Source organism: Strongylocentrotus purpuratus, unplaced genomic scaffold (genome assembly GCF_000002235.5).
Source record: "Strongylocentrotus purpuratus isolate Spur 01 unplaced genomic scaffold, Spur_5.0 spur5_contig_845, whole genome shotgun sequence".
Classification (NCBI taxonomy): domain Eukaryota; kingdom Metazoa; phylum Echinodermata; class Echinoidea; order Camarodonta; family Strongylocentrotidae; genus Strongylocentrotus; species Strongylocentrotus purpuratus.
Genome location: NW_022145552.1, coordinates 1,899,554 through 1,925,054, shown reverse-complemented (window position 1 = coordinate 1,925,054; position 25,501 = coordinate 1,899,554). Strand labels below are relative to the sequence as shown.

The following is a 25,501-nucleotide window of genomic DNA, read 5'->3' as shown; positions in this document are numbered from 1 at the left end:
TTCCAAGTTAGGGAACTAATTATATTCCTGCTTTTCCCCTCAACTTTCCACTTTACTAGGTCTAAATCAAATCTCTCCCATCCATTATGGTTGGTATCATACTCTTCAATCGAATATCCTTGGGAACAGATAATTTTTCCATTGGCTGCTTGCCATTCAAGTTCACCCGTCCTTCACGTCGCATCTTCACCTTGTGACCTTTCATCCTCACCCTTTCGCTCCTGCACGCACGGGGATCCCACCCCCTCGACCCCAAATCAAGTCTTGTTGCATAGCAACCACAGCGCCGATCTAAATAACTGACAGAGACCGCCCTCCCCCATCGCCCCTACGTCGCCTCGCCGTGCCGCAATAGTGCACGCGAACAAAAACGACCCACCGCTAACAACTCCAAAATCTTTTCATCCATACAGCTCTTTTCTTCTTCTTTTATCATCATCTCCTTGCGTTCCTCTCCATGCTCGTGATAAATCGATACAAAGTGCAAAGCTCTCTGGACGTACACACGATATTGTTTGGAATAACTTTGTTCGCCCGCGGATCCGTCCAATAAAGATTTTCGCCAAAGTGGAAAGATTCAACAAGCTCGAGTGCGACGGTGTTTTGTCCACTGAAGTGTATGACAGCAGTCGTAAGAGATCCATATATCTGACAAAACACAACGATATATCATAGAGTTTTTAGTAATTTGATCATTGGGTTATATATTTTTCTTAAAACGTTCTTCAGAAGACAAATGGCAGCATAATCATCGAACTGCGGTCAAGTTTGGGGGTGAATATTATATCGCCTAGTTCAATGACAGCTGTATCATGTGATTCGACGACTTTGAAATCGGTGAGTTACTCATATCCTCTCAAATCTTGTTAAAACATTCTCCAGTTTGAAGGTGTCCGATTTCCGCAATGAATTATGATAAACCGCATTAAGTTCATGGCTCATAGACTAATCTCGAAGGTATAGGACTGTTGTATTCAGTTGTTATTACTGACCAAAAAATGTATGGAGTATTCCAAAACACATACTTCGTAGAAACATACGTGTATTACACCATCTCACCATTACTATTTTGTAAATCAAACGTGCTGACAGAGTACGTCAACTTTTCAATTACCGAATAAGAAACAGGAGGGAGAATATGATATTAAATTATCATATTGGTGTTCTCTCTTTCTCAGGAGTATTGGCTCATTAACCTTTCTCTTTTCATACAGTGTCATTATTTGCCTGCATTGATAATTACACTCTTGAAACTCAAATGCTCAATCAACACTTTAAAAAGGTTTTAGGAGTGACAACATTTTCAATATCGTCATCTTCTTAAAATAATGGCCTGTGTCACATTTTGAAGAAAATATTATTTTGCACGAGCCATCTTTTCATGAGGATAGCCACCTTTGTTAAATGACATATGTGCTAAATTAAATATATTATACTTATATGCATATAAGTCCAGACCATTTTACTTTTGGGCCTACATGTCAAGAAATGTGACTTTGCATCAAGTTCAACGAAGACGAATGAGAAACATGGGAGAACTTGTTTTAAATGGAAATGTGTTAATTTCCTTCAACGTTATTGTTTGTAGGGGGAATAAATAAAGTAAACTGGTGCCTAAGTCGCTTACTCCACGATTAATTTGGCCTAAGTCAGGTGTAAAATTGCTTTGGTAAGTCACAACGGCTTGTTTGCAAGTATTCTAATCCTCTTATGGAACAGATTTGATAGACAGCACTTATTCTATTTTTGGTTCAGTTTTCTCTGTTTTTCTCAAATCTTGAAAATATGGCCATTATTTTAAGAAGGTAACGACGATATGGTAGATTTACCCTTTTAACTGGCTGGATTCACCTTTGTTACTGCTAGACCCAGGTTGTTAAAGTATTAATCTAACATTTTAAAGAAAAACAAAATGTTTCCACTCCTCAAACATTTCAACTTGGGCAAACTGAAAATGAACATCTTAATTTAAATTACAGAAAACAGTACTGCGTATTTGTACTAGTAGCCATTATCTTGCTCATTCCGCTCCTCTTTTTATCAAGCTCAAAACCTTGAATATATTTGATTTATACCAGTATCATACAGCAGTGCTAGGTTTCCTTTATTTTCATAATCTTCTTCCATATACAATTTAGAACATGTTCCCTACGAGTCTTAGTACCGGTATTCATAATTAGAACCCAAGAAATCGAACCAATTTTCATCGTTGGAAAATTATGTTTACGTATGAAGAAAAATCTCCTCTGTGTAATCTACCGGTGATTTGGAATTCATTACCAAAATATATTCGTTTGACATAAGGCAGCTAATTTTACATCATTTAAAATGCACTGACTGTCCTCATTAATGTCATATGGGCAGGTCACAAATTAATAAGCCTAAAATTAAGTTTTTCAAGATCCTAAAACCTTGATGACATTGAATCGAGTGTTACTTAGTGGAGGTGACCTTTCGTAAGTTACTTTATTTAAAAAGATTAACCAATCTTTTTAGTCATTATTTCAGTTAAGATTTACTTGCGTTTACGATTTTTCTTTATTCTTTTAATTCAATAGCTCTTCATTGCATATGACCTTCAGTTCTGACGTTGACTCTTTTAAAGAATGACCTTGACTTACCTACTTCTATAACATGATCGATGGTCAACCTGACATCGACTTCCCGACCGACAAAGACGTGGACACTCGAACTTCTTCATTTTGTTTCAACATTTCCGATACATAATGTAAATCCCTATAACATTCCATGTTTATTAAAGGCTTTTCTGTAAGATACAAGACTTAGAAGGTCAATGCACATCCTTTCCCTAAACTACAACCCTAAATTTAGGACTGCGATTTCACAAATGTACAAATACCAGGATTGGTGTTGCTACGTATAACTCTTTTCTTTCGTGTAGACCTACCCGTAAACTCGACAAATCGATAAATTTGATTTCAAGCTAATTCTGGTCCTAAATTGCATCCAAATCCTCTCAAGGATCTAGTAAAAAGAAAGATCTCGAGGCCATATAGTACCCGCTTTTTGAAAGCGGCACTCAGCTTTGTCACCCTAAGGAGAATTTAATTAAAACAAAAGGCCCTTCGAGGAAGAGCGCTTGGTGTTAGAATCACTTTGTAAAGTATAAAGATTCAAAAAGAAGGAGATGACGATCTGTGCCGGCTAAAACACTATCAGTGAATGGTCCTTTTCACCTTTTTTTCTGGATAACACACGGAGATGATCAGGAAAATTGTCTTAAGAACAAAGTCAAGTATAATCAGTCAATTAAGTCGTTCTAGAAATCTATGTAAAATCAAGGACCATACCCCCTTCCCCTCCCCCAAAAAAGGAATGAGAAATAAAACAATTTAGATAACAATTGCATTAGGATATTAGGGTAGTCGCATGTAACCTTTGGAGTTAAAATCTTATTTTTTTGTTGACAATAATCATGTAAAAATAACCTTACCCCCAAATGTTGTCCTTCGAAGTAATACTGCACCAATCTTTTAAACCATTGCAAAGAAAATACATTTTGACCTATGTGCCTAATACTACCTTATACAAATCTAATAGCTTCCTAAGTTTTCAAGTTGTAATCATTAGTTTCAATGCAATTCATGTTCCGTTCTTGATCTTCTTTAAAGGACAATCTGTGTTAACATATTCTTTACAATTGAAACAAATTCTTTTTGGAAAGACGCAAGGTTGTAAACAATTAAATATTCATGTGCTTCATGTCATCCAATTTGTCTCAACGGCAATTCTTTATGAAATCGACTAGATATCATTTCGCTCAGCTGAACATTATGTAATATTAAGAAAAGATCAATCGGCATTCCATTGTCTCTTCATTTAATCGATCTGTGACTTTCCTTGTTTGTGTGTTTTTCTCAAAGCCTCTCACAGCCTCGAAAACTGTTGTCATCGTCGATACTTAGCGGCCATTTTGAATTCCTTTCTCCATTCCTATCGGAACGACCTCACTGTAGAATGGTCCATTCTATTTTACCCTTGCCATGGGTGGATAAAGTCATAGCAGAAATCGATACATCCTCAAAATCCTCTTGAATGCATTTCGTTTAATGAATAATAGTGACTGTAAATTGGTTCGGGTTTAATAGGTAACAATTGGCTTCAATTTGCTCTTTTGCAAATGATTTTCCTCTGACAACATGATGCTCATTCCTCCGTTCAACGTTATATATATATATAATTCAGATCCTATCAAAAATGTATTTCCCGAAAGAAAATAAAATTCATATCTATATAATTGCCTTTTCATTCCAAATAATTAACCATATTATTATTAGCGCGTTTATTTTGCTTGATTTCGGCTTTCTGTGCATTGCTACTTTTGGCATTTTAGACACAATATATAGTTGTAGAAAACGGCAATCCTCAGGTTTGTGTCTTTGTTTTAAAGCTATATCTTTTGATTTTGTAATATAATAAATCTCTTTCGAATAACAAGGCTAAATCCTAAGACAACATCTGTGTTTTACAATTTGCTCTTTTTTTCCCTTGTTGCAAGAAGAAGAAAGACCGTTTTGTCATGTCATATCGTACCCCATCTTCTCTTGGACACCTCAGAATACCTCTAGATTCTAGAACAACTCCAGAACCAATCAATTCTTGGTCATAGGGTAATTTGATTTCTTTTCTTCGGTCTGTTGTCGATCTGGAGTCTTGCAAACAGATAACTAGAGATGCTATTGGAAAACAGAAACCTTAGAGGAAGAACCACAGCTCAGCTGAAGGGTGCAATCTTTATTCAACATAATTCGCACGTACGGTTCATAAGTACTTTGTTAAACATAAGTAACAATGATTGGCTTGTCAGTCGGTCGGTACATCCATGAAGATCTGTTGGGTATTTTTTTACAGGCTTCAATATGCTATATACTATTAAGGTTGTTTAGATTTTCCTTATTAATACCTGATTTCGTACATCTCAATAGAGTATGATTTCTTTTGGGAGGCTTTTCATTATCTATCTTTCAAACGCCGAACTTTCAGACAAACAAAGGCCTATTTCTTTTTAAAACCTCGGTTAAGGAAATTAGATGAGTGCTCGAAACCTACTCTTAACCAGTCGCTGATGATAAACATAATATATGTCAAAAGACTTTTAAGTGTCATTTCATAGAATTGTGTAGTAATGCTTTATTGTTAGTAGCTAACTTTACAGCTTGGCTTAGTAAAACCGCATATTTATTTGAAAAGAAAAGAAAATTCTCGCAGACAGAAGAACCATGAGAATATATTAGTTGTTTCCTGCTTTGTATTAACCTTGGTCGGTTTTGATATTTCTTTACAAATGAGTGGGTTATATAAGTTCTTCGTTCATTACAAGCATTGCCACTTTTGTTGCCAAATTTTGTTTTCCATAAATTGCTTCATCATGGTTTTCTAACAAATTTACACCTCTTTGTCTGTCTTCCTTTTGAATGGTTCTGTTCAACTTTGAATCTTTGTCATATTTCGTGGAACACTTTCTTAAAGACCCGTACGTCATAATCAAACTTAGACCGTTTGACAGACTAGGCCGCAGGCAACGGCTTAAGAAAGTGAAACGTGTGTAGAAACCTGTCTAAAAACAAGGTTTTCCATGAAGGTGAATTGCCGTTTTCGTACCCACTTGGTTTTCCGTTTAGTCATGGTCTTATGTTGGAAAATGGGTTCTTGTTGGTACAGGTCAAGCATCTCAGCCCTTGCCTGTGGTGGATAGTAAATAAAAGAAAAAAGGCGAACCTTAGTAGAACTCCTTTTAATCGAGGAGCAGCTTCAGACTGGTAACAATATAAGTAGTTTGGGAAATAAAGACACGGAGAATATCAATTCTCCCTATGCTCGCAGAAGTTAATGAATCATCTTGAAATTACAGACGTATACAAAATGAGATCCACGGTTATCTGTTGGATCACTAACCTAATTAAACGGTGATTATTTGGTTGATTGTAACAATGAAGATCTATGAATGTCACGGCGATGTTATGGGTTTTATCATGTGATCAATAAACTGTGTAAAACACTGCGTATCCAACACAAGCTCCTTTCTGTAAAGGATGTTAGCTTCCATTCATAACATCATGCTCGTGGATTGTTCTATTATGTCACTTTGTACATCTCATTTGCATCATACTGCGTATTATGTAAAACACAGTGGCTAGAAACAAAGGAAATCATACTTTGAATACCTAGGCATGCCTATTAATGTTCTTCACATCGTATTCATATAGTTAACAATTTCGTTGTCAAATATGACGTGAAAATAGCGTTATGTTTCCCTTTTGTAACTTACAACCCTAAGAAGATAAATCCTGATGTTGAGTTTTCGTAAAGATCGATTTGAGTAATCACACACGAAGCATCACATTGATAGATTTCGACTCGATTTTGTTGTCACGGCAACGTGAAGCGAGTAAATTTCCACACGCATGTGACCTGATGAACTCCGCCTGCTTTGTGGACTCACGCGTGATCCCTGATCTCGCACTGTTTATGTTTCAATATATATTATACCAATCACTTCTCAAATATCAATTTGTCTGACAACGTCGTCAGAACGTTTTTGTAACAACATTCTGTTTATGTGATCTAATTCAGATTATAATTTTTATAATGCAAGAGGGCGACAGAGGGCCATCTACTATGACTGAATAAACCATACAGCCTGACATGACAGTAAAGGCATAGGAAATCACCGTTTGTTGTGTTATTATTCAGGACTCCCTCATTTCAGATAACAACCAAAATATCACAGTTTTGAACGGAGAGGAGAGATGGAATTAGGACCAGGTTTGTCTGCGTTGGGGAAAGATGTTTGAATATGCAGCAGCAGAAAAAACAAAACAACAACAACAACAACACAACAGCAACAAAATTAACGATGAGGATGACGACTTTGTAACGAATGAATTGTTACAATGGACTATAAGAAGAGCACAAATATGATATAATGATTTACCCAGGGAAGCCTCATCAACATCAATCCTGTTCTTCCTGAGGACCCTGCAATTAACATTACCCCATCAATAGCAAGTTACCCATTTACACCTGGGTGGAGAGTGGCACATATGACTTGATATCTCGCCAAAGGACGTGAGTGCTGGGCTGGGATTCGATCCCTCAACCCTTACATTGAGAGTCAAGTGGATGAACCACTATATCTCGACGCCTCTTTAACTCATTCCACTGAAATATCTTGATTCGAACTTTCAAAGGAGGAAGGTTTAGAGGAAGAGGTGTCAATCAACACACCAGCTCATGATGTTTCAAAGCATTAACGTCATGCACAAACCGAGATTTCATATAATCGATATTATTTCCACACAACTGTTGATTTTGTTTCGTTCTGTCACTTAACACAATGCCACACTACATAATATTTTGTCTATCAGTTAGAACGGATTCAATCCCCTTTGTAAATTCTTTAAACAAATTCATAAAAGGGAACGGGCATCATTTAATTTGCTTAATGCATGCTCAAAAAGTGCTTTGAAATATTATTTCTACAGGGCTGTCCGTCCGGGAGGTCCATTTTGTGTGGCACGGGGTTTTCATATTTACAATGTCAACAAGGCAAACACTCAATAGTGTTTCAGCTCCATCAATTTTTCATTATTCTACATTGTATTTAGAAAAGAAAGGAAGAAAAAAATACAGAGGAATTTCACTACACCTGCGATTTGGTACATTTCCAAACCTTAAACAAAACCAAGCCATTAAATCGGCGCAGGTGGGTTTTTCGCTCCGATTTTTTTCTTTTCTGTGTTCTTAACAATTGTTTTAAGAGAGAGAGAGAGAGAGAGAGAGAGAGAGGGGGGGGGGGGGGGGAGGTGACGACTGAACAAATAGCAAAGGCCGCTCAGGACACAAAGAGTTATGGACTATTGGACAAGGTAGAATAAGCCTATTTGTGGAGACAGCGGTAACTCTTGGATTTGTTCATAGCGCCCTCTAAACGAACGTGAAGACAGTGTTTTCGCTCGTCAGCCAACCGGCGTTGGGTGACGAAAAAAAAAATGATAATCGAGACCTGCTCTGGTTTTCCTCTTTTCAAAGGCCTATTCATCTGCAGTAATGAGATATTAAAAACTGATTTTTTTTTTTTTTATGTAACAAATAAGGGTCTCGGCTTCTCTCTCTCTCTCTCTCTATATATATCGCTCACTTTCCTCCATCTTGATTCATCTTCTGTCATTATTATTTGATGATAAAGATCCTTTTTTTAAGGATGGGGGAATACAAACCATTTTACCCTTTTTTGGTAAACGTTTTAAAGCAAAACAATATTTCGGTTTAAATGTACATGTATATTATGTTATCATCTACAGTAACAGGAATCCGATACTTTTATCAGGAAAAGGAAGCAAACGAAAAAATGTATTGTAATTTGTAAACCTCGTTATTGTATGTATCATATCTTTATGTCTTTACAGGTCCAAGGTGACGTCACAAAGGAACTGGAAAGACGATGAGAGACTAATATCGGGGATTCTCTTTGCACGTGTCTGACACCGAAAAGGGGGACAGAATGAACGAAGAGAAGGCTAAACCAGTCAGCGCCCCTTCGCGGGTAACAAGTCGGGACGATGTCTGGAGGGACATCCGCAGCTGGGCTAAACCCAGTCGACGAACTGACGACGACGACGATGAAGAAGGCGGTGAACAGGGCCGCATCATTGGTTCCCAGGTCAAAGACAATATCACAGAGCAACGGCTCCTCGAAAACAGACTCCTTGATTTATCGAAAGAGAGGTATAAGTTTATTGTTCATGTCGCATGGCAGAGGAAAGCGTTTATGGACAAGCAGAAATGTAAGACGAGTGTGATGAAGGACCTGCTACGAAATGTCGAGACCGTGGATACGAGTGCACCGGCAGTTCAAAAGGGAAAGAATCAGCGGAGTCGGTTGAACGAGAAACTCGAAACTTACCGCGATCTGGTGCGTAAGACATACAGTGAGCAACGCAAGAAGGAACTGCAGACGTGCCAAACGGATCCGGAAGAAATCAGGCCGATCATACCGGGAACGTACGACGATCCGTTGTACAAAACCGAACCGACATTCAGCGCGCGGAACAAGAAGCGAAGCGCGTTCGAATCGGGTAGGCGACGAGGACCACAGAATCCGACGATGTTTCCCGCGATTCAACCGCCTGAAAAGACCCGACAGCAGAGCGTACCGCCGAACCACATGCGACGTGGTATGAGCCGCGGGAGCAGCACCAACCGCTTACCGGACACAGCCGGGATGAGACCGGGTGTAGCAACCGCTCCAGGACACAACGGTACAATGACGTCATCAGCAGAACGCATCCCTCGCTATTTAAAATACCGCTCGGTTTACGACGGAAGGTTTAAAGGACTTGAGAGGTCCCTGTCGGCGAGTTACGACGGCAAGTCAGGACCGAGCATTGAGAACATTTTGAATGGGTTGCCGCGGAGCATGTCTGTTGCCCTATAGCTCACAACAGCTTCATGAAATATATTGGCTGCCTCAAAGCTGAGTTGAACCTCCCTCAAACTTTGCCGTGATGGAGGCAACTCGAGGTGAACTCGGGACATCTAATGTCACTACGAGTAACTACGATTAGCGCCGAGTCACATCGAGTCATTTACGATTATGTACGAACTGTGCCGAGCTCGCTCGTGATCCCACGCAGAGAGTGAGGCGGACTTAATGATGGTCATCAAAACTAAAAATCTGAAATAAATCTCTTTTTTGTGTCATTGATTTATTAAAGAGAAGATTGACCCAAAATGTATGAATCATACCACATCATCAACTGGGTGTCACGTCATAGTGCGAGTGCAACATGCTTTAACCATGCAGGGGGGGGGGGGGGGTGGTGTGGTGGTGAAAGTCTACTACTAACACGATTGCAAGTACTTTCAAAAATCGATCTAAGAAAGTTTCATTTATCCTGTCCATAACATATTGAAATGATTTCTATGAGATGTACAGTGAGGTATTGTAATTGCCCTTGAGTTGATTAACTGAAAGTTTTTGCAATCATGTTTCCTAATCAAAGTTGTGTCGGAGATAAAATCCATCTCATCACTGGCGTACTGATGAGGGGGGGGGGGTTGGGGGCAGTTTCCCCCTCCCCAACTAAAATTCAAACGCGGTTTATTTCCAACAAATGTTGCTGAAATGACACGTATTTCCGGGTTTTTTCTCACTTTTGCCCATTCTGCCCCCAAATGAGTTTTTGCTCATTACGCCACTGCATCTCATTGGTAATTACACGCTCTATCTGATTAGGGACAGATCGTTAAATGCTGCAGATTTATGTTACACGCCTTCACGGATGTTTAGGAAAAATATTCTGTGCCCGTGCGTTGACTCCCATAGAAGACGACTTAATGATACTCCCAATATCTAAACATTAAATGGCAATTGGTTTTTAATTATTTTTTTGCTCATATACACAGTTAAAAGGGGGACATGAGTGAAACAGGGACAGAGAGGGGAGGAACAAGTTGCGTGTGTGTGTGTGTGTGTGTGAGAGAGAGAGAGAGAGAGAGAGAGAGAGAGAGAGCAAAAGAGAGAAAAGGAGAGAGAGAGAGAGAGAGAGAGACAGAGAAAGGGAGAGAGAATCTTGCTATATTAGGGGTTGGGTTGTAATAGACCATTTTGGTAATGCAATCAAATTCAATTTATAATTCTTTGTTGAATGCCAAGTTACTAATAATTCCATTCACCTGTTACGAATAATTGTATTCAAATAGTCAGAACGCGAATTGATGCTACATAGGACCAACATAATGGCTTATCCTACCTAACAAAACGTCATAATATATGCCATTCCCATTCCGACTATTGAAATACAATTATTCGTAGGAGGTGAATAAAATAATTTTGTAACATGGCACTTAACAACGATTTATTGCATTCATTTTAAATCCATTACAAAAATGGTCTATTGCCATTCACGATTATCGACTTTGTTTGGGACATCCATCACTCGTATTTTGATCAGTGAATTTAATTAATTGTTCTGGGGTGTAGTGAAGGTATATTTACGTTTGGGGGTTGTAGGGTTTTTTTTCTTTCTTGGACCAATATTATGTACGCTTACTCAATACTTATGCTTTTAATGTCTGTAAGTTCTATAACAGGGATACTCACTTAGGACTTAATTATTGGTCTTTATATACTTCAGTTGTACTGTGTATGCTTTCTACATCGTTTCCCCAAAAATATTTCAATATACTTCAAAGCATTCGACATTTAGATATCAATAAAGCTTTGAAAAACCACTGCAAACGCCCAAACATTGATGTGTTAAATTTATGCTTAAAAATGTTATTCACTGTCAAGTTTGTAATATTAAATGATGATGAATATTGAAAAAGGGAGGCTCTTGTACGGTGCTTTTCTAAATTCCAACCGATTGTCTGCCTGTGACGAAGATAATGACGACAAAGCAAAGAAATAGTGAAGATGGCGACGATGATGATGATGATGATGATGATGATGATGATGATGGTGGTGGTGGTGGTGGTGGTGGTGTGAGGTGATGATGATGATGGTGCGATGATGATGATGATGATGGTGAGGATGATGATGATGGTGTAAGGAGGATGATGATGATGATGATGATGATGATGGTGACGATGATGGTGACGATGATGGTGAGGATGATGATGCTGGTGTGAGGAGGATGATGATGATGATGGTGGTGACGATGATGGTGACGATGATGGTGTGATGATGGTGTGAGGATGAGGATGATGATGATTGTGATGATGGTGACGATGATGGTGATGATGATGGTGTGTTGATGGTGTGAGGATGATGATGAAGATGGCTGTGATGACGGTGACAATGGTGGTGATGATGATGATGATGGTGTGACGATGATGAAGTGATGATGATGATGATAATGACGATGGTGATGACGATGGTGATGATGATGATGATGATGGCGATGATGATGATGATGAGGAGGGCGATGATGCTGATAGTTGATGAGGATTTTTAATGATGATGATGATTATGAGGATGAACATCCTCATAATCACATTTCAACTTTTAATTCAGTATAAAGTTGCTCTAAGGAAAACATTGGGATTTATCATTTCTTAAATTGGATTATCGGACAATCGCTAGATCATACAAAGATAAGCAATATAGTCAAATTATTCATTCGGTTTGTTTGTGCTCGATTCACTTTGATATTTACATTGTTCACAGCCGTTTGTATTTCATAATTTCCCCTTCATGTTGAAATGTTTGTTGTTGTTAAAATTTACTTTCCAAAATAATATCTCTGATTACATACCGTATCGAGACAGTGAGAGCCAAAATCCATGCTCATCATCAATGGATCTTGTTTGTGTATTTTGAATTGCGCCCTCTTCGAGGTAGGAACCTTGGATAACTTTATGTGGAGAACGGTACTGTTTTACACTGAACCTATACCCTGCGTAGTGTAGAAATAAGTGAAATTGATTGGATTGAGAAAAAAAAAAACTTATCGCATAAATTAAGTGTTCCATTTTAACCTCGGAAAAATTCAAACAACACCCAATGCCATTCCTATGTTGTCTAGTCTTTATTTACCACTGATGCTTTTTAAACAAAGTCCTGTAGAATTTGGCATGTGAACAAAATTAAATTAGTAAATTATTAATTATTAAATTATTCTGATAATAACGAAACTATAGATGGAAATAGCAATAAAGATACAGAATACAAATTATAGAAGAAAGGAAATGAAATGACACAGATGTACTAAGTATGTTTTGCTAAAAGTATTGCAAGGCCAGTATGAAACAAGGCAAAACAATAACAAACCACTAAAGTAAAATAAAAATTAAAACAAACTGCAGTAAGATCTTGGTAAAGTAAAATCCAATTCAGGATATTCGCTTTGAAGATTTTGTTTCATTATCATGATTAAATCTCGAGTCAATGCAATCACTTTCATTTCATATTCTTGAATTTCTTTTTTCATATCAATAAAATAGTCAAGTAAACGATTTATACATTATTTCTGTTGTGGCTAGCTTTGAGACTTTAAAGCGGGACTGCACTACTTATAGCTACTTGCGCCCTCTATACAGCCAACAATGCCTAAGCGGTACCCGTTGGTCCCCCATTGTCCCTTTTGCTTATGTTAGTTGAGAGCTGATTTGATGAGATGAGTAGATGACCACCTGTTGGTGACCGTGCAGGGAGGTCTAATCCCTCCTGGCCAAACTATTGCAAGTAGGATTTAATGTAAAATGAAATTTTTAATGAAATTTTTTAATTGCGATTTTAGGCGTCTGTGCTCTATACACCTAATATAATCCTCTCCCTTTCTACATGCTAAATGCGGCTACAGCAAAGTGGATTATATTTCTTTCATTACGCAATCATTATGCTTCCAGGGTGTCGATAAATGGATGAGGCACCGGTTATTGGATATAGTTACATGTGGATGTGTTGTGGGTCTATTTTGAAACATATGAGGAACCTTTTGTTTCAGTATTTCGTGTTTTACCATAGTTTATATATCTGTTTAACTATTTAACATAACTGAACGGTGGAGAATCTGCTCTATCTTTCATTACAGTTGACAAAAAAAAAGCAAATACAAAAATGTTCGTATTGATACGTGCATACATATGTCGGGGCACGCAAAAAAATCTGAAAATAAAAACAAACCCCAAAACACCCCCCCCCCCACAAAAAGCAACAAAGAAAAACCAACAAACGGAACAATCAACAACAAAAAACAGAACAAACAAAACAAACAGTCATAAAAAAGAGCAAAACAAAACAACTTTCCTGTATCTCTCTAAAATAAACAAATAAATGAAGGCCTATGTGATTTGTAACTTCTGTCACCCGTTTTCCCCCTTTTCACATTGTTATCGTTTATGATTCTCATTTTGTTCATAAATCTCACCATATTTATTTTCGACAAAGTGTTTAACAGCACTTCTACCGAAGTGGGAAATTAATTTATCTATAAATTCAGTCGAGTTCATATTTTAGAATAAACACAGCTTTTACCCAATTTGATATCATTTATGAGTATAAATAAATGAATTAGAAATTGGATTTTTAATAGAGCGAATTAAGTGAATCACAAATGAAGAGCTGTGACTAAATAATCAAAAGAGGATATTCAGATGGAAGGGGGAGCGGAATTTTCAATGAATGATGTCACACGACAAACAGTTCTAGACATTTCATTGTATACACGCTGATTAATTCAGTCAAAACCTATTTGTAAAAGTAATGAAACGTCGTGTGATTCACAACTCAAAGAGATTAACCTATTATGTCAACATGCGACCGAGCCCCTCTTTTCTGATCTACCAAAATGTTTCAAAGCAAATAAGCATAACTACAAGATACAGCTGGCGAAACGTGACGTATACTACTACGAAAAGTTTTATCAAACTCAAAGAACATAGGAAGATTTTATCAAATTGGAGCAAAAGTTAATAATGGCCTCATGAGTACACACACACACACACAGTTGCTATCGACGCTGAGAGCGCCCGTCGGCTGCCCAGTTAATTTTTGAAGAAGGATACTTGAGTGCGTACTTATGTATTTCATCGGTGCTTCAGTCCCTCGAATAATCGTGCTTATAGGGGATCCGGCGCCGCTCTGTTAAAGTTTAATCTGGTATTCACTTCGTGCAACCATCTGTGGAACAATTAGGATGTTCGAATTTGCTACCATGCCCGCCTGGCCCGCAGGCACAGACACTTAGCAACCGCTTGACACGATCAATATCCACAGAGAAGTCTTGTTTTATATATTTGTATCCGTCGGCACCTTTCTATTCACGCATGTGCTTTAAATTACATGAAATTGCTCACATCAATTCCGGTACTACATGGAAATAGCAGTTGGCAAGGTAAGTTGGATTTTGAAGAACTTGTTTGCTTGTCGTAGTGTACGTGTCTTGTTGGAATAATGGCTAGAATCCATAAAAGTTGTCGTAAACACCCAACTATAACGCACATAAAGGGTGTAAACTCCAAAGTATAATGTGTTTAAAGGTATCTTTCAAATCCACGGATGTTTATACAACTTTAAAGATCTAGGCTACTGCCACACTATAAGATGTTCAGGGAGAAAGGGAATATAACCTAAATATTATAATCTTCACATAGATTTATTATTCTAAAGGTATATAGTTGAAATCTTTTGAGTATAGAGAAACGAATTCACGAACAAATTTAGATCACTATTTGAGCTAGTATGTTGTATACGTACAGTATATTGCATGTATAAAAGGAATGCCTTCTTTACGAAAGTAATAGGTATTATAGCTAGTTTACCAGATTATTTTTGAATCGCTTATAATTAAGAAAAGTGTTATTCAAAGATTGAATAACAGGTAAAATTGGAAACCATATCAAATGGCATTAACAGGGAAATTCCTATTAATAAACGTGGAATGTCCTTTTAGCACCTCACAAACTTTCCAACGCATACGTAGACATATTTTATGTAGCCATATATCAAAGTGTACATTACACGCATAAATGTATGAGGAAATGGAACTGTACTATTACTAAATGTAAAACATGTTAAAATAAACCTACAAGTTATAGAGAGGGTATAAAATCATGTTCAAGGACACCATGTCGAGGACATTCGAATGGAAATACACAAACTAAATATTTTCTTTAGGTTGTTGTTACTGTTCATACAATTCGGATGCACCCATTTTTTCATAACCTTTTAACTTTAAAAATGATTCATCATCATGTTCAGTTTTATGGGAATACCAAATCATGTTTAAAGGATGATTTCTTTTCTCTGTTTTAGGTTTCATTAACTGTTGTACCAACTCATATTACTGACTCTTAAATTCATAATAACTTCTATCTTGTTCTTATAACCTCTAACGGTTGGTAAAGATAGGTACCAACTCTGAATTAACCGATTATGAAACATTGTATGGTTCTAGGAATTTATACTCCTATCGTGGCGGATTTTAATCAATATTATTGGATCAAACTTTTACACTCGGGTGTAAATCAATACTATACCCTTTATTCCCATGTGCTGTAATTACGTTCTGTTTGGTCAATGGCCAAAGGAACATGGCTGATAGAAGCGGTTGTGAAACCTATAATCAATAAAACAGATCAATATTTTGGTGTCTTAGATCGTCTTATTCTATGCAACTACATATATGTTGACAAGTATTTCAAGGTTAAATTGTCAACGTAAACTATTACTCCTTTGTATAACAGTTGTACTTGATTATAATGACATTCATGATTATAGTGTGTACATAGTCGTTTATCATATTGTCATTCTGAATTGACAAAATTTGGTATGCACACTAGAACTTAGCATGTGGACTATGATAGGTCTCTACTACATGTATGATTATGTAGCAAGAAAAAATGTGTTATTGAATGTCTAATTTAATTGATAGATTTCTTCGCGCCTACGGTCTCCTTTGAGTACATAATGAGATAAAGCTTCAAATCTATGTTCATTCTTTGAGCGAGAGCTGTTCGTTTGAAATTAGGCCTCTTACCTTGATTTTGTTAATACTGGAGATCTAATCATGATTTATTTAAAATCAATATCTACTTGTTTTGTTGGTATTTTCTTCTTCACAAATGGTAATATTGGTTTGTAAATGTTGGTAATAGTAAGATAAATCTTCACATCTATGTTTATTCTTTGAGCGAGAGCTATTGATTTGAAATCTGGGCCCCGTTGCCCAAAAACTTACCATCGATGGTAACTTTGTCACCAATGGTAACTAGTAATAATAACATTACAGATAATTAGAAACTTACTCTAAACAAAACTGCCCTATGCGAGTTGAAATAGGTAGCCAATAAAGAGATCTAAGAATAGGAGTTATGTGTTCATATTTTCTGGTTTTGGTAATGAGACTGCTATGTTCTGAATACGTTGGAGTGGAGAAATGGTGGACTACCATGGACAACTTTGATTGGCTGTTGAGCCCTGTTACCATGGTAGTTGCCATCGATGGCAAAGTTACCATCAATAGTAAGTTTCATGCAACGGGGCCTATATGTCGCTTATCTCGATTTTATAAAGGAGATCTAATCATGATTTATTCAAAATCAATTTCCAAATATTGTGTTTTTTCCTTCACAAGCGGTTGTATTCGTTCATAAATGTTGACACATGTAAATTGTAATAGTAAGATAAATCTTCACATCTATGTTTATTCTTTGAGCTGTTCATTTGAAATTAGGCCTCTTATCTTGATTTCTATAATGGAGATCTAACCATGATTTATTAAAAAATCAATTTCCTCTTGTTGTGTTGATATTTACTTCTTCACAAATGGTAATATTGGTTCGTCATGGTGATATCAATATGTTTGGCAAAATAGGACGGCTTATTGAAGGTCATCAATCTTGTTTCTCACGCTCGCCCCTCAAAACTAATTTGACAATAATTGTTCCTCGGCAAATATCCCGCACTTACCGATTTCCCAACCTCAGCCCTTGATCAAATATTATACCTTACCCTGAACCTAAACTAAAATCCGATTGGAACCCTAACCCTGTAACTTTGACAAAGTAAAACCCTGGGCAGTTATCGCAGGAGCATGCATGCCGGGGCATTCCAAATTCATAGCACTTCTTGTTTCTTTAAAATTACTTATGTGGTATATGTCGCGACAGTCATGTCATGTGTTCATCGGCCTGCTCTCAAAGAAATGCCTTTCAGTGGGAAGTTCATTGTGTGACTTAATGCGCTACAAATTTGAAAAGTATTGATGATCCATGTAACAATACATCAACCAGATTATGAGCACACATTGCACTCATGACAATTTGATCGTTTTCTCTTTTTATTTCCTTTTGTGCATGCACTAGATTGTCACGTCACTTTTAAATAATAGAGTGATTTGAGGCATCACCATGGCAACCGATCAACAAACACCGCGGCTGCTGGAGGAGAAGAGAAATGGAGTCAGTTAGCTGAGGGTTGAAGGAGAAAGACAGACAGAGAGGGAGAGAGAGAAAGGGAGACAGACAGACGAACTTGATATGAATGACTCTTGACCTTGCACACGACAAGTGCACCATCCACCATTGCACAGAGAGAGGTACTTCAAAGTAAGGAGGAAATACATGTACAATACGTGGGAAGACTCGGAGCAGACAACAAGTGTCTTTTCCCCATGAATTGTCATTTGTCATTTCGATTGCATTGGAGGGTGAGACGTCAGGCGTAGATTATGACAGTGAATGTGTAAATGCAATCTTCTGGACAGATTTAGTTTTGTCAGTCTAGTTTTTACGTTTTGACAAAAGCAAACATGGACCACCTGGGCCTATTCTCTTCGGAATACCAATACAAGATTGTTTGTATTACATGTTAATTTTGATTTGACATCGCTTTGTGCTGAGAAAAGGAGAGTGACAAAATCGTTAAACATTTCACTCCGTGAAATGAATTACTTTTATTTATTACAAATCAACCGCTGATGTTCTGTGGTTGCACTGCTACCATGAGAGGCTCGCTATCGAATCGCATTGAAATTAATCAACAGCGGTGAAAATACTAATTGAGCTATTGCGTGCGTGTCGTTCATTGGCTACATTTTGATTAAAATTAAGGATTGAGCACAGTGAGTGTATTCATGAAAGATTTACCCGACTGATTCTGAGCCGTTTTATTTCATCGAGGGGCTGTAGATATAGATCATATTGATCTGTATAGCCCGCAGAGTATGAGAACGAAATTGCTGCTGAACAAAAAAATATGATTTGTGATCGGTCAGAAAGAGATTTCATTTGAGACGATGGCCCAGAGGCTGACCGAAGCGATTGTCCGTCTGCGTTACCGCCAGATAAAAGCCTTGCTTGACCAGGGGGTCAATATCAATAACAAGCTGGACAATGGAAGGACCCCCCTCATGGTCACCCTGGGCATACATGACGATGAAAAGCGCAGGCACATGTTCAGGTTCCTCGTCCATCACGGTGCCGAGATGCTTGAATCGGATGATGATGACGTCACAATTTTTCATCATTGCTGTCGTCTGGGTTTTCTAGATCTGATGGAGATCATCTTGAAGAAGGCCGGGGTGAGCGCCGTGAACATGATGGGACGCGACAAACATGGCAGGAATGCTCTGTATCATGCGGTGGCTAGCGAGGATGCGGAGATTGTGAATAAGGTCCTTGATCACATTAATTTGAGACAGCAGAGCGTTGATGTACCCGACAATGATGGTCTGACGCCGCTTTTGTACGCCAGGCGTCTGGGGTTGACGGACATTGCTGACACACTGATCACCAGAGGGAAAGCCAATCCGCGTATATGTGACCGCGAAATGCACATGAACGCCGAGGGGTGGGCCGAGGCTGCAAGACGCAGAGAACAAGAAGAGCAAGCCCACGCCAAGAAAATGTCCCGAGAACGATACATGATCTGTCCACCTATAGATCATGCCACGAGGCGAAAAGAAAAAATCTCTAAGATGAAATCGAAAACTGTTTTCATGCCAAATCTTACCACGAAAAATTCGAACATCAAATCTTCAGTATCGTCACCGACATCATCCTTGCCGACTGACAGTACCCCTCCGATCGACAACCATCCCATGCGATTACCAAGCTTATCTCAATCAAACAACCTCTCGCAATATCCCTTCCCAAACGGCAACGACGTCGATCTTAGAACAAAGTCAATCGACTCTGCCATCACACTCCTGGGGCTCGCATCACAAACGGCAGACGACAAGCAATACGCGCAATCGTTTGTATCCAGCAGACAACATAAGCCTGTCGGGCATGCAGAGAGCAAGAGCAGCAATCGTCATTTACAGAGGACATGGGCGACGATGATGGATGCGTACTCGATCCAAAATCAGGCAAACTTTCGGCAGCCCGCCAAAGCACCAACCCTGCCAGATATAAACGCTGACGTGGATGGATCTGGCCAACGGACAAAGATGTCGACGCTTGCGTTCATCATGCGAGCGACGCGAGGAGGAAAAGGAAAAGGAAAAAATCCTCGAGGAAAACACAGGTTGAATAGCATCTCCGAACCCGTGGGCGACGGAGACCGCGGGCATCGAAGGAAGGTCTCGCGACGGAAGACTTCGACGATGTCTGCACATCCGGATGATACATCTAAGGAGGCGTTGTCTGCCATGCAAGAGGACGAATCGGAGGGGGGTCGGAACAAGAAGAAAAAGGACAGTCAAACTTCATCTCAAAAGCAAGAACCTTTGCCGAACATCACAGTTTCGTGATGTTCTCTACAAAGATAATGTATTCACTGCATTGCTTGATTGGTTTCAACAATATTGCTTTACTTTTATAACTTGCTTTGTTTTTATAGCCAATATGTAAACACATCATGTCTATCTTGCACTATGGCTTATTGAAAGTTAAGTGTACCACATCAGATTCTGTATTTGACTAATTCCTTTACTTTAGCTGAAATGGATTATGTAGTGGTATTTCTTGATGTGACCATAGTCAGCAATAATTAGGGATCAATGTTAATTACCTAATCTACCTAATATTATTGAAAATAAGTCTATTTCAATTTGATTCGCAAAAAAGGAATGAGTACTTGCATGGTTTGTCAAATTATTTCTTCTTTTTCTACTCCCAGGGCCAATATCTTCTACACCCATCTTTCTATCCCAAAATTATTTTCTAGTGATCGCACTCCTCCTTTTCATGCTCTTATCTTGTTTTAGTTACTTCCGATTTGTTTTGGTGCAAGTCAGATTTAAAGGATGGGGTATGTGGCCCTTGAGTCATTGACTATTTTATCAGAAAGCACAATTTGTTCTTGTGTCAGATTAAAATGGTTTTATCCACAACTTGGTGGGTGACAACTGGAATGTATTTGTCAGTTTTAGGCATCCAAGTCTATAAAAGAGAGGAACACATTCTGTTCATCTTAAGATTACAGTATTAGGACTAGGGGCGCTCAAAGGGGGCTGGCAATCCCCCCACGATTTTTGTTGCTTTATCATCGAAACAAATTATAAGCAGCCCTTTTTCTTTGCTTGATAAAATCGGAACCCATGTCCACCATAAACATGCTCTGGCTCCGCCACTGTTTAAAGACTACTACTAGGTCTCTACTATTTTGGAAACGCGAATTGGCATTAATACATGATTTCCTTCTTTTATTAGCTGAATGTTAATCGTTATTGAGAACAAAAATGTAACCGACAGTTCTTAGTGTAAACTTCAATAATATTGTGAGTGTCGAAACGTCCTTTAAGTGTGTAGCATCACGGTCTTTTTTAGCACCAAAGTGGGAAATGTTACGAAATTTATGATGTGATGATTCAAGATGTATAATGTTTTTATACACAGGTCGGGATTTTGTATAAATTAGGCAGGCGATATCAGAATTAAATTCATAAAAATAGGCCGTGTAGTAGCAAACTGTTTGAGTGATGATTAGTCGTTTCATTATTATTTAATTACAATTATTAACGGAAGAAAACAATCTTTCCATTCCGCATTCACTTTTCTGTCCTGCGTAATATTTGTTTGAATATGTTCCAGAAACAAATTATACCTCCAAATTTCACGTTGTTACATTCTGTTAAACGGGACAGAACTATAAACACGATGTATATGTAGTGATTGAATCGACTCTTCAATTTTATTTATTACTGTCCTTGCAGGTGTATTTGCACAAGGGATAAAGTCATACTCTAGCCTATCTCTCCTTCTTTATCCTCAATTGTTATTGATCGCTCTGTTAAAAATCCTCTTTCTTTCTATCACAGTAGAACGTGCTTAGTGATCTCTATACCTATAGCTTTGAAAATGTCCACAAGTGTTTTGACATTTTCAAAATTCGTCCTGTGCTCGAAATTATCCGGGATAACATGATGTAAACAGATTTGTAAACATTGAGTCCAACTATCAGAGATAGACTGGACAGCGGACATCAAATATTGAATATCGTAAGCAACCATTGTGTGAGATATTGCTATACTAAGATTCATGATTTACAATCGTTTGTTTTCTGTCATTTTGTTTTCATTTCAAAATCAAATTACCTATACTTGAAAAGATAGAAACAATAATGATAGGAATATACTGCAGTGGAAAATCTTCGTGTGTTTTCTTACTTTCGTCTGGTTGGTCGGTGTAGTGTAAATATAGTTGCCTGTAAATTTAAAAAAAAAAAACACTGAAATGTTTCCATTGAAGAAGACTTTTTTTTTGGGGGGGGGGGGGATCTATATCGAGCGCACCAAACACCTTTTTTTTCTTCAATTTAATTTAATTTGTTCATTCATAACTAATTTTGTGAGGATTATATTTTTAAGTGGGAGGGGAAGGAATTTGTATTTATGCACGATCAGGAAAATAGAGTGACGTGAATTTGCTTTCACTATCTCAATCTTTTTTTGTAGGATTGTAGTTTGATTTGTCATTTTGAATACATCATTTCTTTTCCTCGCAATGTGCTATATCGCCAAAATGTCTAATATATATTTAATTGCATTGTATTGAGTCTGATGCGAGCAATAATATGAATATTGCGAGATATTCCGATGAACAATACAAGAAATATATTGTGTAAATGGCACTATATTGGCCATCGTTACAATTATTATTGTATGTGTGATCCTTCAAGAACTAATCGATGTGCCTTTTATAGAAGAAAAAAAAAATCGATTATTCCGTAATTCTTATCCGTCTTTCGTTCAATAGATTATTGTACATCTCAGTGTAACTGTACTTAAAGTGAATCATATTTCCAAAGCGATTTTTTTTTTTTTTTTTAAACTTTTCATTGATATGTTTTGCATGTGTTATACTTCAGGAAATAAATGATGTGCCTTCTATTGCAAAAAAGAAAAAGATTAATTGTGTTTGTTTATTCCGCAATTCTTATCCGTGTTTCGTATAATAGATTATTGTAGGCCTACATCTCAGTGTAACTACACTTAAAGTGAATCATATTTCCCAAACGTTTCTTGTTTACTTTTCATTGATATTATGTAATTAAACGGTTTTGAATGCTGGAGTATAAAGATAGGAACTCCTTCCTTTGTTTAGGTACTTAAATTATCAAGCAGCACAAGATAATTTATATAGTTATTTTATTTAAATGGGCCTACTGTATGAGACACGAACATGTAGCAGAAAAGCTTCGGCATAACATTCGTGAACATGAAAGACTGTTAAGAGGAAGAAGAAGAAGGAGAAGGAGAAAAGGAAGGGCAAGGGAGAGAAGGAGAAGAAGAAGAATGAGGAGGGAATACCAGGAAAGGAGAAGGAAGAATATCAGAAGGTATAGCGGGGGAGAATAAAAAGGTGGAGGTGAAAATGGTGATTTGATCAATCTACAAGATTCTGACATAAGAAGAAGAAAAAAAGAACCAAGCTTCCTGATCACGTTGCTCTAAACTGTATCACTTAATTAGCTCGATATAATTATTCCAATATCAGTTAAACCCATCTAAGCCTATATTTTCTATAATAAAACAACAAAATATATCTTTCAAAATGCCAAGAAAGAAGTCCTTGTTATGAATATGTGCCCCGCTGTTTATGATAATTTTTGTTGTAAACCCCTTCCTTATTTTTCCGATCACCGAATGCAGGAACATGAATAGAGCACTGCTAGATCGAGTCAATACTACTATGTGTTCTAAGCCTTTCAATAACTGAAAAGCACTTAAATTATTCAATTCGATAATTGAAGACTTAAAAGGTTTGATATCAGAGCGTCCTTCTCATCAAATATTGTCTTACTTGTCGAACAAATATAGCTCTGGCTTCTTCCCAGACTATTATGTCCACAAGCGACTTTTCATGTGAAACGGCATTTTAGTGCGAGTTGAATTATGGTAAAGTTGTAAATGCACTTGCTGTATCAATGGATGATCATTCCGTGTATTAAATTCAACCTAAGAACATTAAAATAAGAAGAAAAAGATTAGGTCTATTGATAACACAAATATAGGTGATGAGTTCGAAGACTTGCAATTATTGATCTAGTCATTTCCACTGCCACAACTTTTGCGTTAGGATATTTCTAAATATTTACTCTGTCTAAAGAGAGAGCAGATGGACAGAAAGAGAGAGAGAGGAAGAAGGAGAGAGAGAAAGAGAGAGAGAGAGAGAGAGAGAGAGAGAGAGAGAGGTGGTGAGAGAGGGGATGACTCAGAGATAGTGAGGGATAAGAATGAGAGAGATTATACAGAGAGAGAGAGAGATAGATAATTTTCATCAGGTTGGCATGCTAAATGTGTAGCATTGGATTTCCCGTCACTTTTTTAATCACAAACACTTTAATTTCTTCCTAGGAATCCGGGATCGTGCAAAGTTGTCAAAGTTAATTTTAGTAGGTGTCCATTCTTTTTCGTTAAGTTTCTTTCGAGTCGTTTCACAATGGAAGTCTGCTGCAGAATGTACTAAATTCCAAAATCGTCCTTGAGCAATCAATTTCAAGAGTAAGTCATCACAATTCGTCGCATAGGCAAGACCTTGTAACAGCGATTGACGCTTTGACGAAATCAATTTGAAAACGACGAAATTGATTTAATCATAGTACGAACTCGACTATAATTATGAGATGAGCAAGATTGATTAGGCAGTTGCGGGACGAAATTGAATGGAAATAAAAGTTCAAAATTGATATAAAATGGGTATCACAATTAACTGAATCAATATTTGAGCCAGAGAAAAAGAAACAGCGCCATCTAATTATCATTGATGAATAACTCGAAGAACCGTATAGCCCACAGAACTACATGTATTTACATTTCTTTGGTATAGCCAGGCGCCCAGGCGGATATAATCTTTTCAGATTGGACATCCTTAAAGAGAAGGTTCATTGATTTAAAAAACTAACTTTAATGTCATTATTGCAAAGGTGAAACTTTGATTGGCCAAGGTTATCAAAAGCCAATGCTTGGAAACATTCGAAGTAATGATTATTAACAATTACAAAACGCTTAGATATAGCCCCGACATAGCACCTGAAAAGCTCTCCGGTCGCTGCTGAGATATGACGTCACATGTTGAACATGATGTGCACAAGCAGACGATGTTCCATGACATCTCACACAATTTCAGTGCCTGTTTTGTCATTTTTGTTCCAGTTATTTCTCTTACTTCAATGCCCTCAGGCTAAATATTTAATCTGTTGCCCAACTCTAAACCCCGTGCATGGTATTATTTTGATGAAAATTGCAAGGATTAAAAAAAAAAAGGAATCCGTCGCTTGTAAACAAAATAAGACGCCATTGTATTTTCAGCTGCATACACCGAGGTACGTTCGGCGTTTAAAGAGGGAACAAATGACGTCCATGCTATCATTCTGGAGTTTTTTTAATTTGAAAGTGTGGTTTCTTTGATTGTTCATTAACCCCTATCCTGTGTATTTACATTTTACAAACAAAAGAATTTAGTTATCAGAATAGGGGTCATATCCCTTTTTGAATGGTGTAAAATTCCATCACATTTTTATACACTAAACTCATTATATTTTGAGAAATAAAAGCATTGCAATTATGTTCATTCTTTATGGGATGTC

General features: G+C 37.5%; 2 protein-coding genes across 2 annotated transcripts; both read left to right on the top strand.

Annotated features, from left to right (window-relative positions):
• Nucleotides 1–381: 381 nt before the first annotated feature.
• On the top strand, nt 382–9,996 carry LOC100889927. The gene is made up of 2 exons (XM_003725323.3): nt 382–837; nt 8,430–9,996. Exon 2 carries the CDS (start codon nt 8,525–8,527, stop codon nt 9,455–9,457), a length of 933 nt encoding a protein of 310 aa, XP_003725371.2. The 5' UTR covers nt 382–837; nt 8,430–8,524; the 3' UTR covers nt 9,458–9,996.
• A 4,531-nt stretch (nt 9,997–14,527) lies between these two features.
• On the top strand, nt 14,528–21,353 carry LOC115926686. The gene is made up of 2 exons (XM_030991752.1): nt 14,528–14,861; nt 17,833–21,353. The coding sequence occupies exon 2, from the start codon at nt 18,765–18,767 to the stop codon at nt 20,220–20,222; it is 1,458 nt and encodes a 485-aa protein (XP_030847612.1). The 5' UTR covers nt 14,528–14,861; nt 17,833–18,764; the 3' UTR covers nt 20,223–21,353.
• Nucleotides 21,354–25,501: the final 4,148 nt, after the last annotated feature.

What these genes read in the sequence shown, in the direction of transcription:
- LOC115926686 (XM_030991752.1), top strand. Translation starts at nt 18,765, where the DNA reads ATGGCCCAGAGGCTGACCGAAGCGATTGTCCGTCTGCGTTACCGCCAG.
- LOC100889927 (XM_003725323.3), top strand. Translation starts at nt 8,525, where the DNA reads ATGAACGAAGAGAAGGCTAAACCAGTCAGCGCCCCTTCGCGGGTAACA.